Source organism: Cyanistes caeruleus, chromosome 12 (genome assembly GCF_971803275.1).
Source record: "Cyanistes caeruleus chromosome 12, bCyaCae1.hap1.1, whole genome shotgun sequence".
Lineage (NCBI taxonomy): Eukaryota > Metazoa > Chordata > Aves > Passeriformes > Paridae > Cyanistes > Cyanistes caeruleus.
This window is the reverse complement of record NC_141712.1, coordinates 3,092,744-3,107,758: the sequence shown is the minus strand read 5'-3', so window position 1 is coordinate 3,107,758 and position 15,015 is coordinate 3,092,744. Positions and strand designations below refer to the sequence as shown.

Here is a 15,015-nt window from a genome sequence, read left to right as displayed (position 1 = left end):
TGTATTGAGTGCTCTGATAGGATCTCAAATGATTTTTGAACAGAAAGAAAATATTTTTTTGGTCTTCTGGAGTTTTATCAGAAGTTATGGTGAACCCCATAGCTTTTAAAATTACATAAATCAGCTGCTGATGAGCCCAGTAGTGGTGACCGAGGAATGGCCTGCAATTTATTCCAGAAACCAAAGCCCTCTGTTTAGAGGGTGACATTTTCATGTCTAGCTTAGACACCCAGTGAAGACTGATGTCTCCTACTCCATGTCCAGTAGCTCTTGGTCACTATTTAGCAAATTTAGCTAAATCAAATGATGACATCAAGTTGGGTGGGAGTGTTGACCTATTGGAGAGTAGAAGGCTCTGCTGAGGGATGGATCAGGACAGGTTGGATGGATGGGCTGAGGTCATCTGTGTGAGGGGTCAACAGGGTAAAATGCTGGGTCTTGTCCTTGGGTCACAACCACCACCAGCAGAGCAACGTGCTGGGGCAGAGGGGCTGGAAATCTGCACAGAGGGAAAGGCCCAGGGGGTGCTGCTGACAGTGGCTAAACATGAGCCCAGGAGCACCCAAGTGGGCATCAGGACCAGGGCAGTGATTGTCACCCTGTACTTGGCACTGCTGAGGGCAAACCCTGAGTGTTGTGCTCAGCTCTGGGCCCCTCACTACAGGAAAGACTTGGGAGAGCTGGAGCATGTCCAGGGAAGGGGCTGGAACCCCAGGAGTGGCTGAGAGAGCTGGGGAAGGGGTTCAGCCTGGAGAAAATGAAGCTCAGGGGGGACCTTCTGGCTCTGCACATTCCCTGACAGGAGTGGACAGCCAGGGAGTGTTGGGCTCTTCTCCCAGGAAACAAGGGACAGGACAAGACAAAATGGCCTCAAGTTGTGCCAGATGAGGTTTAGGCAGGGTAATAGGGAAAATGTCTTCACAGAACAGGTTGTCAAGCATTGGCATAACTATCCCTGGGTGGATATAAAAGGTGTGTGGATGTGGCATTTGGGGACAGGTTAGTAGGGGCCTTGGCTGTGTTGGGTTAATGGTTGGAACTCAATGATCTTAGAGGTCTTTGCCAACCTAAACAATTCTATGATTTATGTACACGTGCATATTTTGCTTTGTGTGCACATGTGTGTGTTGATGGGTGAGGTGTTGCATCAAATGACATCTTGTCCAGCCACATTTATTCTGAGTCTATGAACTGTGGGGAATGAAGATAACCTCACCAGCCTAGTTCACATACTCCTAATAGTTTCCATAAGTAGCCAAATGTCTCTGGCTCAGTCCTGGGATGACCTGGCAGAATCCTGGTTCTGTGCAGTAGCTGCAAGGTGAGGGGTGCAGCCCTGGGGACAGCTGGTGAGATGGAAGAACAGGGCTGGCCAGGCCCTCCCAAATCATCTGCACGCCAGGTTTAGCAGCCATGGGATTCAACAGTGTCAGAACACGTGGGCTGTGACCTGGCTGCCATGCCAGAGACCCAGCACAGGGCCAGGGACCCAGCACAGGGCCAGGGAACTCAGCACAGGGCCAGGGACCCAGCACAGGGCCAGAGACCCAGCACAGGGCCAGGGACCCAGCACAGGGCCAGGGAACTCAGCACAGGGCCAGGGACCCAGCACAGGGCCAGAGACCCAGGACAGGCCCAGGGACCCCAGCACAGGGCCAGGGACCCCAGCACAGGGCCAGAGACCCAGCACAGGGCCAGGGACCAGCACAGGGCCAGGGACCCCAGCACAGGGCCAGGGACCAGCACAGGGCCAGGGACCCCAGCACAGGGCCAGGAACCAGCACAGGGCCAGAGACCAACACAGTGCAGCCTTTGGTGGTGCTCCCCTGGGAGCCAGGACTCACACCCACCCTACCATGAACAAATGTTCTTTTTTCCAGTATGTGCTTTCTGCACGGAGGCCCACACAGAACAGTTAAGATTTTAAAGTATTCTGTTCTTTTCAGTCAGGCTGATTATGAGTTGGTGTAAATTCTTGCTGCATTAAGATGTCCTAGATTTTTATTAAGTACATTTGTGTTACCCATGTAGTAAGGCCCTGTTAAAATGCTTTGAGTTGGCCAGTCTTTGTGGCTTTTTTTTTTATTTCCTTCAAGGAGGGCATGGATTGCTCATTCTGAATGAATTTTTGAAAATAACGAGTGAGAAAACAGCATGTATGTGAAGGCCCTACAGAAGTATGGTACATCTGTTTCAAAGCACCAAAGTGCAGACTGTCCCTAAAACAATTGTGGCATCTGTAACTCTTTCCATTCTGACTGTGCAGAAGAAAAATTTGCCAAAATAGCCGTTGTGGGAAAACCTCTAGGAAGTTTCTTTCCAGCTGTGAAGTTATTTGGGCTTTGCCCAGCCAGGGTGGCAGAGCTGCAGAGGCCCCTCTGATGGGAGGGTGGCCACAGACGCAAAGAGCAGCTTGTGAGTGTTTGATGTCTGCCGGTCACTGGAGGGAAGAACATTCACCAGGAGAGCAGACTGGCCAGCCTGATGGAAAGGAAGGACACTGGCTATGAGGAAACAAGGAAGGAACTGGCTGTTGTACTTTCTCCCCTGGCCAGCTGGAGACAAGACACCAGAGCACGTTCTGCCCGACAGACACAGCTGCTCCTGCAGGACCATGGGGTGAGGGAAGGTACATGTGACCAAGCTCCCATCTGTGCCGTGAAACTGGAATCAGGAAGATGGCAAAAAGCTTCAAAAAGGCAAAATAGATAAACATGCATCTCCTTTGATCCTATCAGAGCTTTGGCCACACTTTCTGGATTACTGTGATTTAGCAAGAATATAGAGAAAGTTCCCCAAACCAAGGTCCAAGTGCTTCAAGCTAAGTTCATAGCCCAGGCAAATAATTCTCTTGTGTAACACTCCAAAAAATAATGAGAGTTTTGAAAAGGAAGTGTTCCTCAATACTGACTGTCTGACATGTGAACTAGCCAGACTAGTTAAAGCTTAATTAAAAAGTGCCAGAGTGACTAAATTCTTTTCTGAGTGCAGCTGCAGAACGTTAGCTGTGGGCATATTTTAGACCTTAATTAGTAACACTTGCACTAGAGGACCAAAATCTTTCATGAATGCAGCTGCAATCAATTAATATCAGTCAGGCATTTCTGTAGGCAATACAAGGGTTCTGAAAATTCTTTTAGTGCCCACCTAGATTAAATTAAAAAAAAAAATACTTACATGCAACAGATTACAAAACCAGACATAACTACAAAATGTCTTTATTGAAAAAAGCAGATTATAGCATCTAAGGTTAAATGAAACTTCTGACTTTAATATTAAATAACTTAAGATGATAGCAAGTAGCTTCTTCTTTAGATAAATAAATCTACATTTCCCAATTTTTTTCTTCAACAATCAGGGGAATCAAACACTGAAACACAAAACCACAAGTAATTCTAAAGACTAAAAGACAGAAGCACATTGAAAGGTTTTACAAGGATATATATATACAAAAATAGTTAACTAATGTATATTTTCAGCATGTAAACTAGTTACATGATATACAAACTGGGAATTCATTTATTTCCTACAAAATAAAAATCAACGTTGGTCCAAGTTCTTGGAAGAAAACTATATTCTTTTAAAGAAAATGAAAATATTTCTCAAATGAAAACTTAATTTAAGTCAAATTATATACTCTAGTTACGGCATTAGTTACAGGATGAATCACAAACTTTTAAACTTTTCTTGAAACACAAGAAAGCAGCTTTTGTTTCCTTTAGAGCTTTGGTTTACTTTACTACTCTGGAATTTCTGGTCTTAAAGAGTTCCTCTAACCATGTTTTCCTTTTGAAGCTCCACCTTACAAAATATATACACACACGTGCACACAAGTGAAAGGAAAAGGAAAGAAACCCAAACAAACCCTCTTGGAACCTCAATTCTCTGAGTGCATTCTTTTGTTTTCAAATGAGTATTTTGGTCCTTTCTTTGGAACATGTCCTCCTGTGGACGAGGGACCCTGCACTGCCCACAGCAGCTGATGCTGGAGAGGCTTGGGAAGATTCCCTTCCTGCAAGGGAAGGTGATTTGCCTGATGCAAATGAGAGCAGGTTGTTATTGATGGAACTTTATGGAAATAGTACAGTACAGTAAAGGCTTCTGAAGAACAATTGCACTGTAAGATGAACTTAGGAAGTTTTCATCTGTGTTGAACTGATTTAACGTAAGAATATTCCGTAAGAAAATAATTAAAACAAGATTTCTCATTTATGTAATTCCCCAGGCAGGAGGTAAAATGTGTAGAAACTGTCACTTAGCACTAAAGAGTACAGCACATCAGTATTTTAGGTTTGATTTTATTTTTCTCTTTGATTTGAAAAAAAACCCAACCAAACCTGGGAAATCTAACTCAAGCCCCAGTTTTTACAGTAAATGCTGGAAAAGCAAAGCTGTACTTCGTAATACAGTAATGGAATGCATCTGTCTGTAGAAAATACTAGAACAACAACTGCTGCTTTCTAGTTTTAAACAAATCACTTATTCCATATTCACATATTACCTTTCAGAATTTTTACCATGATGACACTTAACAGATCAGACCTGCACAGAACTACAAGAGATTGAAAAATCAGCATGTGAAATGAAATGAAATATTATTCTGTTCTATGGGATGATTGTTTTGAGAAAAAAAACAAAGAAATGTTCTGGTATGTACATGTTTGAAAGTGTGCTGGCCCTTGGAAGGTATGTTGGAAACTTAAACCTGTCCCTGATGGAGGCACAGTGTTCAGGAAGGTGCTGGCAGAGGACTGGGCTGAATGTCAGAGTCAGTCACCTCCAGCTCTGTCCACCGTCAGTGTGAAGGTTTTGCCTCTCTACTGGAAGAGCAAAGCATTTTCCAGTTCAGCAAGTAACTGTTATTTGTTCCCAGGAAGAGACCCAAATCTTCTTTGTGTATTTTAATCACCTTTCTTAATCTGGGTCCCTTAATATATATTGTAAAGACAAGCAGATGAAAATACCTCAAGGCTAAATGTGGTCCAAAGCACCCTCCTGCAATGAAAAAAGAATTCCATTGTAGCTGATGCTAAAAGTTTATCCTGAAGCTCTGGTGCCTTCCATGTTTGTAATGACCTGAAGGAATTGACCTGGTCATACAATCCAGTTTAAGACATTTTTTTTTCCCCTTTCTCCAACATTTGCTGGAATGTGTAGTTCCACTTCCTCCTGAGGCTGGGCTGCTGACTATGGACACAGAGAGAGTGTCAGCAAATGCAGAATTGCACGTGCACTCCTGGCCTCTCATTTGCAGGCCAGGCCTCTAGGACCACAGCACAGGAATGGGGCACTGATTGCACTGTAGTTCCTTCAAATCCTGGCATTCACATTAAATATTTTAATTATAAACTGATATATATTAACTACAAAATTACTTTGCCCAGGAGCCTTCAGTAGGACAGGTTAATTTAGGCCATGGAAGTCTGACAGAAGTTCAGGAAGCATCCCTTTTGTTCCTCACTAACAGAAAAAAAATAGTTCTCAAGAATTTTTTCTGTTCCCCTGCCCCCCACCTTTCCCCATAAGGAAATTCCAGACTATCAAAAAGTTCTGTTAAGGGAGTTAATTATTCCACTTAGGAATTAGTGGCCATTGGATGCTCTTTGTGCTTTTCAAGAGCACCACAAATGGCTTTCAAAAAGTCAATGGAGCATAAGAAACTAAACTGCAATGGTGTTGCCAAATAAGTCATTCCATCAGTCTGCATGCTGAATTTAACACAGGATCATTTCCGAACAGATCGGGCAGATTCTCAAGTGTGGAGAACTGGCATGGAAATATCCCAGTTTACACATGCCAAGAACCTGGTATTTCTGCTTCCTCTGGAGCTGAAGAATTTTATTTTATTGTAACTTTGAATACAGTTAAAGACAGCAATGATAAATTGCAGCTTCAGGAAGGCTGGGTCAATTCTCATGAGAATGCAAGGAATTTTTTTGACATACAGATGGTGTGATTTGTATGTAAAACATCAGCACGTGGTAGAAAACAAACCATAAAAAAAGATTCATCTAACTTCCTATATGGAAGACATATATCTCTCCCCAGAGCTCTGAGGGTACTGTAAAAGCTTATGCAAAACATGAAAGTGTGTACATTCTGTGTACAGCTAATACTTGTTGTAAACACCGATGTTTTGTGGTCTGACTCTCTAAGTTACTATTCCTGCCATACTGCACTTTGTTTTCCAGTGAAGACAATAACCATAATCAGTTCAAAAGTAATCTCGAAAAGAACACAAAGCTGAAAAGGTAATACCAAACCACTGGGCCTCTCTTTAATAATGTCTCAACATACAATCATGAAGCAGTTGGTAACAAATGAAGTCTTGGATAAAACAAGCAGTATAAAGACAAGTGTACCCTTGCATAGAACCCTATTGAACAAAAAACAGGTTTGAAAGATGAATTCTTTAGTAAGTGCCAAATGGTCCAGTTGATAGGAATGCATTTTGAAGCCATGGCTACACAGCCAGCAATTACAGAGGGCTGCAACTACTGACCCTGCACGTGCCAATCTTTTGGATACAATCCTCTGTACCATGGGTTTTACATCAAATCCTTGCCATATTTCTTGAGCAAGCTGAATAATTAGTCTTTGGATGACTGTGGGACCCTGCAGGATGGAGAGCTGGCCTGACACTTCTTCACAGAACACAGAACACCCTTCCTTACCTTGCTGAAAACTGCCCTGGCTTAAACACCTGCTTGCTGCCTATTCCCTACTTCTGGAATCTAAGTATTCTCTAAGACCAGAATTCAACAAAACTAGCTAAAATGCAAGCATTTATCTTATCATGCTTGCTGCAATATGATAAGGTGCTAACTTTTGGAAAGTAATTCTACTCCTTACTTGGGTGAAATCTCCACTGAAGGAAGCAAGTAGGGAGTCCAGAACAGCCCTTTGTACCATTGTTTTCAGAAATGCTGCCATTTACAGTTACAGTTTAGTGGTGAATTATTTGTTCAAGTAGACAGTGTCTCGGTGAAAATGTCTAGATAAAAGAACATATGTACAAGATCAGAAAAGGACCCCCTCACCTCTGATTTAAAAAATAAATAGATGGTTTAGATGGTTATTACTGGAACCTCATCTTTAAAGGAACATGAAAGTGATTTTTAAACTTTTGTCTTCTCTTTCAAACAGCTTATTGACCATGGAAATGTCTTTCAGAGTTCTGTGACATGCATGGGGTAGCTCGGAGGTGGATGTGATGGCAGTTTGATATTAAGGCGCCTGATATGACAGCTGTGGCAGAGCAAGTGGCCCTCTAGGGGATAACAACGATGGCCTTCCTCATCATTGAGCTGCAAGCCACAGTCCTAGAAGAAAGAGAGACATCTCAGATCAGTGAGTGACTCAGGCAGGCCTCTCACAGTGCTGCTGGTCTGTCCTGCACGGCCCCAAGAGCTCCCTCCCGCCTCCAAAGCCAGCAGCCTCCACAGCTTCTGGGAGGTGCACCCTGACCATCGCACACTGACATTACTGAAATCCAACAGCACAGGCTATAATAGGGCCCAGCCTTTTTTCACCACTGTTTCCCATTCTGGTCTCTCCTCCATCTAATAAATGGTGATGCAAATCAAAAGCCTAAAAGCAGGCTAGGGGCTGACCCTGACAAACACAACCTGGAAGAGGCTCGAACAGAGAAGGAAATAATTCTGCAGCGAGGCAGCGAGCAAGATGTGAGGGAGGATAAGTAGAGAATGAGAGGGGAGGGGAAAAGGGGGGAGAGGTGACATATCTTACTTCTGGAGCAGATTTACACTAATTTGGAATTAAAAGAACTTAAAGACTTCAAGGCCAGTGGTCCATCTTTACTAGAAATGCTGGTAACTCCTGGGACTGGCACGTAACTACAGACAGAGACAGAGAAGCAACTAACAGTGATCCTGCCTCCTGACTCTTATGTACACTGCAATAGAGACCATCCTGATTTCCACTTGCCATCACTGTAATTCTGAGGGCATTTGGAAATCACTGAAGTTTGGTGTTCAGATTTAATATTTCAAGGATGTTAAATACTTAGAAATTATTAACATGATCAATTCTGAGAAATCGGGGATTCTGAGTATGTATCTGTGCACATAATAGAAAGAAAAAAAAACCCAGAATAAACTGGGAATAGAGAAGGTTTTACTACTGAAAACAAATGCAAAGATTTTAAATGAACACAAAGTATAATTTTTCAGCTTTCACAGCTCAAGTTTAAATCCCCAAATTTTACAATAATGAAATAAGACTAAAAATGGGTTTTAAAGTTTTAAAGTAAGCTTTAAAACTGGAGTGTTAGTTTAGAAGGGTCTTAATCAAAGTATCTGCCAAAGTAATTTTCTGTGTGTTGCTACATATTATATAATGATTTTATAGCAATTTATACAAGATTTAAAATTAGAATTTGCCAATTTCAGATGCCTTGCAGATGTGCCAAGTGTTTGTATCTTTTCCTTCTCCAATACTGCACTCCCTTTCTGCAAGGAGAAAGCCTGCCTTGTCAGTGGATTCCAGTTTCAGAATGGGGCTCCAGTGATCTGCAAAAGGGCTTCAGCTCCTCCACAGAAATCAAGTGGTTGCACATGGAAGAGATGACACAGAAAAGCTGCGAAGTTTCCAACCTGACCACTGACTGTGCATGGCCAGCAGGTGAGAATGACATCAAAAGCAGATGAGAAGTGGTGCTCTAAGTCATGGCAACCTTTGCTAAAGTTTTCATGTGTGTACCTCAAAATCCTGGCACTCACTTTTGCCGCAGCATTTGGGGACAGCAGTGTACAGAGAGCCTGATTTGAGAGCATCAGGCAGTAACCCACCCCTGCTGACACATGGCTAACTCCTGATTTCTGTACATAAATGCACTCTGCCTTTCTGGGCAGATGTGGAGGCAGCTTGCTTTGCCTCAAAATGGGGAGGAGAATGGGGAAATGAATAATGAAACGATAGAAAATAAACCCCCAGTGGGACATTCCAGCATAAAGTCAATAGCCTGAGAGCAGGGGAGGGAGCTGTCATCTTAGGTGAAGCCTGCACAAAGCAATAGTTGGGGGAAGGAGGAGGGAAGTTCAGCTCTCCAAAATACTGTGATTTCCTGTACCAATTTCTCTTGAAAAATTAATAGAAATGGATGGAGTATCAGGTGTCAGTTGAAAAGAGATGGCTGACTGGATGGGGCCTTCCTTACATTTAGGTACATACTATTTCAAGATGCCCTGAATTTTGTAATTTTCTCTCAGTCAGCAGATTCTTTGTAAAACCTTTGTGCAACAGTGCATGAAGGCAGCACTGCTGTATGGTTGCCCCTGGTGTTAACAGGTAAGATCTGTGTGTTATATCAGAGTGCCAAACCTACAGCAAAAGGGAAGTTTTTGGTTGATCCCAACTTAGTGAGTTTGTTTCCCTGCTTATGTTCCTGGATGCAGGACTAAGGATGAACTCAGGTCTCCTCTCTGAAGCAAGAGCATTAATTCCACAACTTGATCTGTGACAATAACTGTTTAAATGTTCTGCTCAATAAGAAACTACTCCCAAAAAAATGACAGCAAGTCCATGGTATCCCTGTCAATTTCCTAGTAAAGAATCAATATTCATTCAGCACAGAAAAACCAGATCCCCTAGAAAGGCCTTCCAGTGAGACTCCTTCCCTACACAGCCAATGTAAATTCAAGTCTCCTCAGACTGGAGCCCTACAGACTGTACCTAGAGATGAGGAAAAAGAGAACTGACACCTACCTACTCTTTGCTCACTCCCCATCCAGAAGTATTGAGAAAATTCAACCCAACAAACCAAGTCCAGCTTTGAAGGTAATATATTGGGGAAAACCCCTCCATAACTAATTTGGTACTGGTGATGGCAGCACCACTTGCAGCCCAGGCAGCATTCACCCCTTTGTCTTCCTCCAGGAGCTGTGGGGCAGAGCCCTACCTGCCCAGGTGTGTTAGAGCCAGCAAGCACAGCCCATGGGGTGAGTCAAGGTCCTTCTGAGATAGAGCAGATCCCCCCCACGAGACAGAGCAGATCCCCCCGAGGCAGAGCAGATTCCCCCCGCCCCGAGGCAGAGCAGGACTCCTCTGAGGAAGATCAGATCCCCCCCTGAAGCAGAGCAGATCCCCCCGAGGCAGAGCCGGCCGTGGGGCAGGCGGGCAGAGCCCGGGGCTCACCTCGCAGTGGTAGCACTCCACGTGGTAGTCCTTGTCCATCGACACCACCCGGATGGTCTCCTCGGAGCCCTGGGGTGGAGCAGAGAGAAAGTGACAGTGGTGTCTAAGCATTTCTTCAGTCTTTGGAGAGCTGTTCCCCTGTTCCCCCATGCAGCAGAGCTCTGTGACCACTGAAGGTCTTAACCCCAGGACCTGGCACTGCACCACCCCTTAGCTTTGTAGCAGCAGTCGGGGTGTCTGGCACATCTAAGCTGCAGAGGTCATTTGGGAATTGTAGCCACAACCTCATCCTCAAGGAACAAATCAGTCTTGAAATCAAGCAATCTTCCAAGGGCACCCAGGATCTGAACAAATTACCAGTCAAAAACCTGCTCTTTGGGTAGCTTTTCCTTGTACACATCCTGCTCTGATTTCCAGGACTTGTATTCCTCTCAAACCACCTGCTGCACAGCTCTTTTGCACATGCACATGTCACTGTGTCCCCACAGGGACTGACATACCAGTCTGGCAGGTAATTACGTGCACAGGCCAAACCTCAGCGTGAGGGTGGGTGTAGGAGAGTTGTGCAATTCCTGGCTGAGCCCCAGGCCCTGCAGAGCAGCCCATACCCTTCTAGTAACCTCACAGGCTCTTTTGCTGATCCACTCTGAAGACAGAGCTCATTAAATTGGTTGCCTTGCATTGTTTCCAGGTCCAGGTGTGGTTGGAGCACCAGATATGACGTGGACTATGTCTGAGAGAAGCTGTGGGCAAGTTAGCACCTGCACTGCTAGACTTGAACTAACCTAAGAAGTCTCCCTGGGAAAGAATATGGAGTGTGTCCTGCCAGTCATCAGGTGAGTCAGCACTATGACTGCCTTTTATTCCTTTTTCTTTCTTGAAAAGAAAAAAAGAACTATTTTTTAAGACCCAAATTCAGTGGCATTTACATAGAGGTTTTCTCCTCACAATCCATCAGGACAAACAGTTCTGGTTCAGCCTTTATAGGGTTTTTGGTTATGTAAGACTTAGCCAGTTAACAGAAATGCTACTGACAAATGAGAGTAATATGCAGTGATGGAGAGGTGGGCAGGTGAGAGGCTCTAGCATCAGTCTTTACTGCAGCCCAGCAGCTTACAGGAGAGAAACTCTGACTGGAGGAAAAGCAGGGAGATGCTGAGGCCCTTGTTTACAAATGAAATGGTGGTCAGTGACCTCAGCAAAGGCAACTCAGAGGGTTCTGCACCAACCAGAGCATGAGGGAGCCCCACTCTGGTCTAATTGTGCCGACAGCACTGTCAGCCTGGGCTGAGCTTGCAAGCAGGCTTCACCTGGTTCCATTTTTGTTGTTGCCTTTTCAACCCCTTTAAAAACTTTCATTCTATTGCCACCTCAGAACAACAGACTGTGTGTGGCCTTCTCACAGGGTCAGGGTAACCATCAGATGCCTTTTCAAGGGCTTTACTCCCAGAGTTGTTCTCCAGTCAGTGTTTTCAATTAAATGAGGTTTCTAACAGATTAATGAAGACCTGGAAAGCTAAGGTTTAAAGACCTAAAGACCAATATCTTTAGGTATTCAGCTAAGACCTGAAGACCTAAAGATATAAAGTACTATGCTGTAGAGGTAGTATGACTATTACAACCTCTGGGAATGTTTGGAAGTGACTTTACTGATGAACTCTGATTTAATTTGGTAACTAACATAGTACAGATTCTGGGAGAGGAAGGAAAAGCCTTCATGTGTGTTTTTAGGAAGTGCCCATATGCCAACAGCTGTTTTCCCTAAGAGTCAGTTAACATGTTAACACCTACCTGTGCTGGGAGGATCGGCTGGTTACAGGAAGCACATTTTGGTGCAAAAACCCTACGGTGCAAGAAGAAAGTGTTCCAATCACATTTAAAGCACCTTCAAAAAGTAGAACCAAAAGAGCCATTCTAATCATGCCTTGTTTTTAGTAAAATGGAGATCCACAGGATTTGAAACGCCTCTAATTGTTTGATGATATTAATTGAGAAGGAGATTTGGAAAAGGCTGATCGACCCCAACTTTATTGTTTAGGTCTTCCTGACCTTGAGGCATAATTAATCCACCTCTCTTCCTGTATATGCCATTTTTCTTTCTTTCCTTTATTTATAAAACCATTCAAATTCTTCCAGAGCCTTGATGCTTGACTACAAAGCAGCTCCTGACTTCTGGATGTCATTCTCTGACATCAGAAAGACATAACCATGCTAAAGGAGAGGAGAGGGGCTGATCATGGCCAGAATCTTCCAGCTAAATACACAAATGGGTTTATGGTCCACAGCTGCACTGTATGACAGCCACTGGGACAACACTCACTGTGTCCTTGTAACACAGTCAGATTGGCACCCACAGGGCTGACTTCAGGGTGATTTACTCCTGCTGCATAACTGAGTTATTGGTTAACTGGAGCTAAGAGCAGGATCCTGTTGCCTTTGAGCAGAATCAGGAAGGAGTCCAAAAGCAATCTCTTAGCCCTCTACCTTTTGTCAGATAAGGCTCAAATTGTTCTAAACTAACTGTTAATTACACTTCTGTCTCAGTTAACAAAACTTACACCTGTGTCAAGCACTGCCAGAACCTCTACTCTTGTAACAGCCAGCAGAACCTACCAACACCTGCAGAGCTGGCCTGGTATAATTAGTGTTGGTAGTCCTGAAAGTAGAGGAACAGCCCCCAAGAAACACATCCTCTGATATAATCTGATTTTCAGCCTCACTTGGCTGAAGTATGCCATACTTAACATACTACTTAACAAATCTTAAAATACTTTACAAATGAAACACATGAAAGAAGCAGTTGAGGGACATCTGAGCAAATAGGAGTGACCTTTTTACCCATCACAAGGCTTATAACTACATCAGTGATTTAACTGGTATTATTTTTCTGAGCATGCAGTGGATTTGTGTACTCACGTATGGTAGTCTTTGACACAGTAAATATTGTTTTCCACATCTACAGTGAAGGGGACTCCATCCAAACACTCGTTACACACCACACAGCGGAAGCAGCCAGGATGGTAGGATTTTCCAAGGGCCTGTAAGATCTTAAGAGGCAAACAACAAAATAAATGGATACTTGATTACATGAACTATTTACTCCCCATAAACTGCTGTGTCTCTCTTATTCTTTATAATGACAGTGAGAAAAGCAATTCAGGATGAAATTACCACTCTGCAGATCTGTCAGCAAGGGGTGTCTTAAAACAATCAAGTTGCTTATTTTAGTGGGTTTCAATATGCTCCCAAAGAAGAGCAAGAACTGAAAATCAGGCTAAACCCATCAAGCTTTAGCTCTGCAGTGCCAATATTGCCAATGGAAATTAAAAACTGCTTCACAGACCACTTCTGGGGAAATCCCAAATACAAGTTACTGGGCTACAGAGTTACTTTACCAAACTTAGCAGGCTGTGACAGAATCCAAACTGGTCATTACTCAAAAAGTTAAATAATAAAACAAGCAAATAAAGAGGTGCTTCTTTATTAACTAAGGATCCTAATCTCCCAGAGTTACTGACTGGTTATCATTTAGTCCATCCATTTCTAATAAGATGCCATCACTATCCATGTGTTTGGTTACTGATCCATGCACCTGCCCAGGCTTTTCCCATGCTGACCTTCCCTACTGCATTTTAAAGGTTTCAAGGAAAGGTCTGAAGCAGCTTTGGCTGCACTGCTACAGAACAGATCCCCCCCAATCCTGACCATCCTTGTAGGTAACACCCAGTGTGGCACTGGGACATTGAGGAGGATGCTGCAAGCCCATGAACAAGCCCCTGGGAAGAGTGAGACACAGTTATCAATTTCAGGCAGCTCTCAACAGACTATATGACCAATTCCATACATTTTGGGCATAAGTATGTTTGGAAGGTAATTTCAACATTTCAGCTGCTAGCTGTACTCAGCCTGGAGCTGCTGGGAAGCTTGAGATGAGAAATCTCCACTGACCAAGCTCCCTTGGCCCTATTGGTGATTCTATGAATAAAGATCAAACCAGGAGGAAAGAAGTACAGAAAAAAAGGCTAATTTAATTTAACCTTTTTCCCCCTCCCTGCTGAAGCCCTGTAGAGTTCAGTGAGTGCTATCAGACTCTGTTTGACTGGAAAGGCTGGAGCTGGTGCTGCTGCAGGAGCGTGCTGTGGTGCCTGGCACAGCTGTGCAGGCACTGGGCACAGGGCAGCTCCTCACCCAGCCCTGCACAGCCCCAGCTCTGCCCCAGGCCAGCACACGGCAGGAAGCCACTGGAATTAGCCAAATAGGAGTGCTGAATTCCTGGAGCTCCCAGAGCTGTTTCCTTTTGTCAGAGCACACTTGCTGATGGGAGAGAGGCAGACAAGCACCTGCCAAAGCTTCAGCTACTGAGCTCCACCAGCAAGATATTATGGACTCTTGCCTGGGATTCTGCAATTAAGGGCCAGCTCAAAGCATGCAAGTCAGGATCCCCCTCCCCCTCCCAGCATGACACAACTCTAGAAATTTGCTCTTGGGCTAAAACGAACAATATCCTTGTCCAACCAGTGGTGCCAGGATATAAGCCAGAATCCTCATTAGTGAAGTCTCTGTTCCAGCTCCAACTGAACCTCCGTGTGTGCAGCACAACAGCTACTTGTCTTAGGCACACTGAGGTTCATGCACACTTTAAATCAAAAGGAGAACAGATACACTATAGGATCTGCCCTTCTCCGTTGTGAAAACCACTTCATTTTGTTAGGGAATTTCTGCTTAGGAAGAGCACACAAAACTCTTTTCACATCATTTCACCCACTGAAACGATGTCAGTAGTATCTGGCCAACCCAAAGCCCTTTGACTTTTTTTTATCACAGAAGTAACTCTGACTACTGGCTCCCTACAAATCCCAG

The 15,015-nt window shown here is 44.0% G+C and overlaps 2 protein-coding genes across 19 annotated transcripts in view; one reads left to right on the top strand and one right to left on the bottom strand.

The window, feature by feature from the left end:
- LOC111934709 (uncharacterized) overlaps positions 1–15,015 on the top strand; it is a 90,792-nt gene that overhangs the window by 50,110 nt on the left and 25,667 nt on the right. For 5 of the 18 annotated variants that reach the window (XR_015275441.1, XR_002867397.2, XR_015275448.1 and 2 more), the window contains one exon: positions 2,097–2,619. Coding sequence is in view for 3 of the 18 variants with exons in the window: in XM_086847809.1 (XP_086703935.1) it covers positions 7,287–7,350; positions 8,479–8,643; positions 10,847–10,944 (327 nt within the window). In the remaining 15 variants the exon portion in view is untranslated. Of the gene's footprint in view, positions 1–2,096; positions 2,620–4,508; positions 4,650–7,146; positions 7,686–8,411; positions 8,644–9,230; positions 9,310–10,846; positions 14,142–15,015 lie in introns of those variants that run through there. The other 13 variants (XR_015275438.1, XR_015275442.1, XR_015275436.1 and 10 more) reach the window with 9 other exon arrangements.
- The window catches only part of WTIP (WT1 interacting protein), an 80,784-nt gene continuing 68,971 nt past the window's right edge, over positions 3,203–15,015 (bottom strand). The window contains exons 5-8 of the mRNA XM_086847793.1: positions 13,072–13,202; positions 11,947–11,998; positions 10,156–10,224; positions 3,203–7,322 (exon numbers count right to left, since the gene is read on the bottom strand). Of these exons, the coding sequence (XP_086703919.1) occupies positions 7,170–7,322; positions 10,156–10,224; positions 11,947–11,998; positions 13,072–13,202 (405 nt within the window). The 3' untranslated portion in view covers positions 3,203–7,169. The remainder of the gene's footprint in view (positions 7,323–10,155; positions 10,225–11,946; positions 11,999–13,071; positions 13,203–15,015) is intronic.